Source organism: Podarcis vaucheri, assembly GCF_965113315.1.
Source record: "Podarcis vaucheri genome assembly, chromosome: 7".
NCBI classification, from domain to species: domain Eukaryota; kingdom Metazoa; phylum Chordata; class Lepidosauria; order Squamata; family Lacertidae; genus Podarcis; species Podarcis vaucheri.
In genome coordinates, this window is record NC_138765.1 from 22,289,768 (window position 1) to 22,293,176 (window position 3,409).

Sequence of the window (3,409 nt, forward strand, 5' to 3'; positions counted from 1 at the left end):
TGTAGGCAACCCCAGGTTTATTAATCATCTCTGCCCCAGGTTGTGATCAGGGCATACTGAACAGAGGATTCTGCAAGGAGAGGCAGCCTCCCCGGAGTTCACCATGGCACAATCCCACTCTGGTTCCATAAAAGGGGAGAGCGGCATGCCACCCAGGGAGTCCATTGAAAAAAATACAACCCTAAAAGCTCCACGCTGGTGACATCAAGGGAGGAGGGATTGGTCATGGAGTGCCCAGGGGGATGGTGAAGGAGAGGTAGTCGCCAAGCTCGCCCCACTCTGCCCGGCGTGCCTGGAAGATGCTGATCCACGTGGTGAGCACGATCACCCAGAAAAGAAGCCCCATAGCTGAACGCTGGACATCTGGGATGGAAACAGATAAGAAAACCATGACCACAGTCACCTCCATTTAAGCATATATCCTTATGCTATCTGGCACTGCCCAAATAGATGGCCTGGGCTCTCCTCCTAGCGCAGAAGTGGGAAATCTTTGGCCTTCCACAAGTAATAATAATAATAATAATAATAATAATAATAATAATAATAATTTATTATTTGTACTCCGCCCATCTGGCTGGGTTTCCCCAGCCACTCTGGGCGGCATCCACAAAGACCAAAAATACACTAATATGTCATACATTAAAAACTTCCCTGAACAGGGCTGCCTTAAGATGTCTTCTGAATGTCAGGTAGTTGTTTATCACTTTGACATCTGATGGGAGGGCATTCCACAGGGTGGGCGCCACTACCGAGAAGGCCCTCTGCCTGGTTCCCTGTAGCTTTGCTTCTCGCAATTGAGGGAACCGCCAGAAGGCCCTCGGAGCTGGACCTCAGTGTCCAGAAGGAATGTGGAGACATTCCTTCAGGTATACCGGGCCGAGGCCGTTTAGGGCTTTAAAGGTCAACACCAACACTTTGAATTGTGCTTGGAAAAGTTGCTGAACTATAACTCCCATCATTCTTGGTCTCTGGTCATACTTGCTGGAACTGATGGAAGTTGTAGTTCAGCAACATGTGGAGGGACCCCACACCTGCCCTGCCCCCTGCCCTCCCACTTCCTAGGATTTGCACAACTCACAGCGCTTTATCTGTAGTTGCTCAGTGTACGCCGGCACCAGAAAGGCCTCTCGGAAAAACCAGAAAACGTTCACCAGCCACAGGAAAGGCAGCAGAGCAAAGCCACCTGGAGAAACAAAGGAAAGAAAGGACTCATTTATATGTGTGTGTTTTTAAACCCCTTCACCTTTCCTATTTTAAAAGAGGCTGCAAAAATGAAAAAAGGTCTTTATTTTTCCAAAAGGTTCACTTTGCCTACTGAAAAAACCTCTGCCTACCGTCTAAGCAAGTTGGCAAAAACATAACATTTCTAATAAGGCACCAAAATGTACACACACCAGCTCTTACCACAGTAGAAATTCAAAAGTTCTATACACCTGGGCGAAATAGTGCTTTTTAAAATAAAAAACAACAACTTTAAGCAATCATTCTCTCTCTCTCTCTCTCTGTGTGTGTGTGTGTGTGTATGTCTTCCATTTTTCCCTTTGCACATCGCATTCCCTCCACGCTAAATATTTACGTACAGACTTCCCAACCTAGCACTCCACAGCATTCATAATAAACCCAAGGTGTGCTGCATCTCCATTTAATGATCCATCTTTCTTTTTATCCCTTTTACTCCTTGATTGGCTGCTCATGTGATCACCCCTACTTGTACATTAAATTTAGTATCTTCTTCTTCTTGAGGTAACCCCCAAAGCTTTCCCACTCGCCCCTTTATCCGGTTTTTTCCACCCAAATTTCTTATTTCGGCTGTCTTATTGGGAAGTAATGGAAATTCTGTCAATTGATAGTGGGGATTTCACTTTCTTTTCCAACATCTGGCGTATACTATTCTGGACGCAGAGAGAAATAAGCCGCGTGCCTTCTATTTTATTAACGTTTAATTGTGTGTCGTCGTCGTCCCGTCCCCCCCAATGATCGTCAGGATCGGGTGTCAATAAAGATCTAACCACCACCGATGCCTCTCGCTGGAACCAGCCACTCACCCAAGTAGTACTTCCTACAGAGGTTGAGCTTCTCCTCGTTGGAAACGCGCTCCAGGTTCATGGTGCGACTGGGGTCTAGGAGGAAGAGAGGGACCCTCGCAGTCAGGGCGGAGCTCGGGGTTAAGCCTCCCCCCCAAACCCTCTTCTGGCTTGGAGGGCAGGGCCCATCCCCCACCCCACCCCCAAATTGTGGAGTGGGTGAGCCTCCCCTCCCCCAACGACTCACCCCTTCCTCCTCCTCCTCCTCCTGCAGAGCAGCTTCTGCTTCCCCAACGCGGAACTTGCGCGGTTCCTGGTCACCAGCTCGCCCCGCAGGCTGCTGGGAAAACGTCCGCGCTCTCACCAATTCGGAGATAGGAAACGTCTAGAGCAGCGCGACGAGTAGTCGGTGGCGGGTATCCCTCGCTGGCTCTTTCGTTTGGTCCCCGCCGCACTCGAGAGAGCAAGGCTCCTTTTGATTTTTTATTGCCCCCCCCCCGAAAAATAATAATGCAGAATGCCGTTGGACTGCATTGTCCAAGCTTGCAAGTAGGTAGGTAGGTGGGTGGGAAGGTAAGCTTGCAAGAAGTGTTACGTCGTGACAGCTTTGCCAGGAACGGCTTGGACCCCCCCCCCCAGCGCGAAGTCTTCGTCAACGAGAAGCACCCCGCAGGTTGCACCTATTTGCAATGTTCCTATTTCCCCAAGGTCTTTGGTGGTGGGTGGGAGTAAGCTTCTCCCATAGATTTTTAAAAGGGGAAATACAATGGAGAGCTCTCCATTGAGTTGCATAGGGAAAGGCACAAACCCTTGTGGGAATCAAACAGTTTTTAACCCTTCTCCAAAATAATTGTGATTGGAAGCGGGGGCAACCATTCCTAGCCCTGAGGTGGTGCCAAACGCTGAAACCTCTGGGGATGAATAAAAAGACAAGGACCTCGAGGAGCAGGCAGAGCCCCCTGAATCCAGTATCAAGGATCCCCTTGAGGGGCCCTCAAGCAAAAATGAGCAGCAGAGATGGGAGTTCGCGCTCTAATTAACTCAGGTCTTATTGTGTGTAGGGTGTGTGTGTGTGTGTGTGTGTATATATATATATATATATATATATATATATATGCTTTCGTAGATTTTCACGGGTACAGGAATGCAGGTTTTGGTGTCTTCGGGTGTCTTCCCGTGTAAGAGTCGGGGTGTCTGTGCGACGTTTTGACGAGGTCTCACTCGTCATCTTCAGGCTGGTGCTTTCGGCTTCTTGTTACTGGAACAGAGCAGAGTCTGGTGTTTGAGTTCCTATAAATACTGTTGAGGGGTGTGGTGTATAGCCTCCAACGTTCTGGGCAGAGAGGAAGTTCCTAGATTAGTGTGCCTTTTCTTCTTTTGTTCCT

The 3,409-nt window shown here is 48.7% G+C and overlaps 1 protein-coding gene across 1 annotated transcript; it reads right to left on the reverse strand.

The window, feature by feature from the left end:
* On the reverse strand, positions 1 to 2,357 carry PSENEN (presenilin enhancer, gamma-secretase subunit). Its single transcript, XM_082232226.1, has 4 exons — positions 2,272 to 2,357; positions 2,046 to 2,120; positions 1,079 to 1,183; positions 1 to 363 (listed from the first exon to the last, which is right to left on the reverse strand). The coding sequence occupies exons 2-4, from the start codon at positions 2,104 to 2,106 to the stop codon at positions 224 to 226; spliced, it is 306 nt and encodes a 101-aa protein (XP_082088352.1). The 5' UTR covers positions 2,107 to 2,120; positions 2,272 to 2,357; the 3' UTR covers positions 1 to 223.
* Between the last annotated feature and the right edge of the window lie 1,052 nt (positions 2,358 to 3,409).

Bases quoted from the DNA above. Each gene is read 5' to 3' on its own strand.
- PSENEN (XM_082232226.1), bottom strand. From the start codon at position 2,106: ATGAACCTGGAGCGCGTTTCCAACGAGGAGAAGCTCAACCTCTGTAGG. The intron at 1,184-2,045 runs GTGAGTGGCTGG...TTGTTTCTCCAG, and splicing joins CTGTAGGAAGTACTACTTGG to GTGGCTTTGCTCTGCTGCCT. The intron at 364-1,078 runs GTGAGTTGTGCA...TTTCCATCCCAG, and splicing joins GCAACTACAGATAAAGCGCT to ATGTCCAGCGTTCAGCTATG.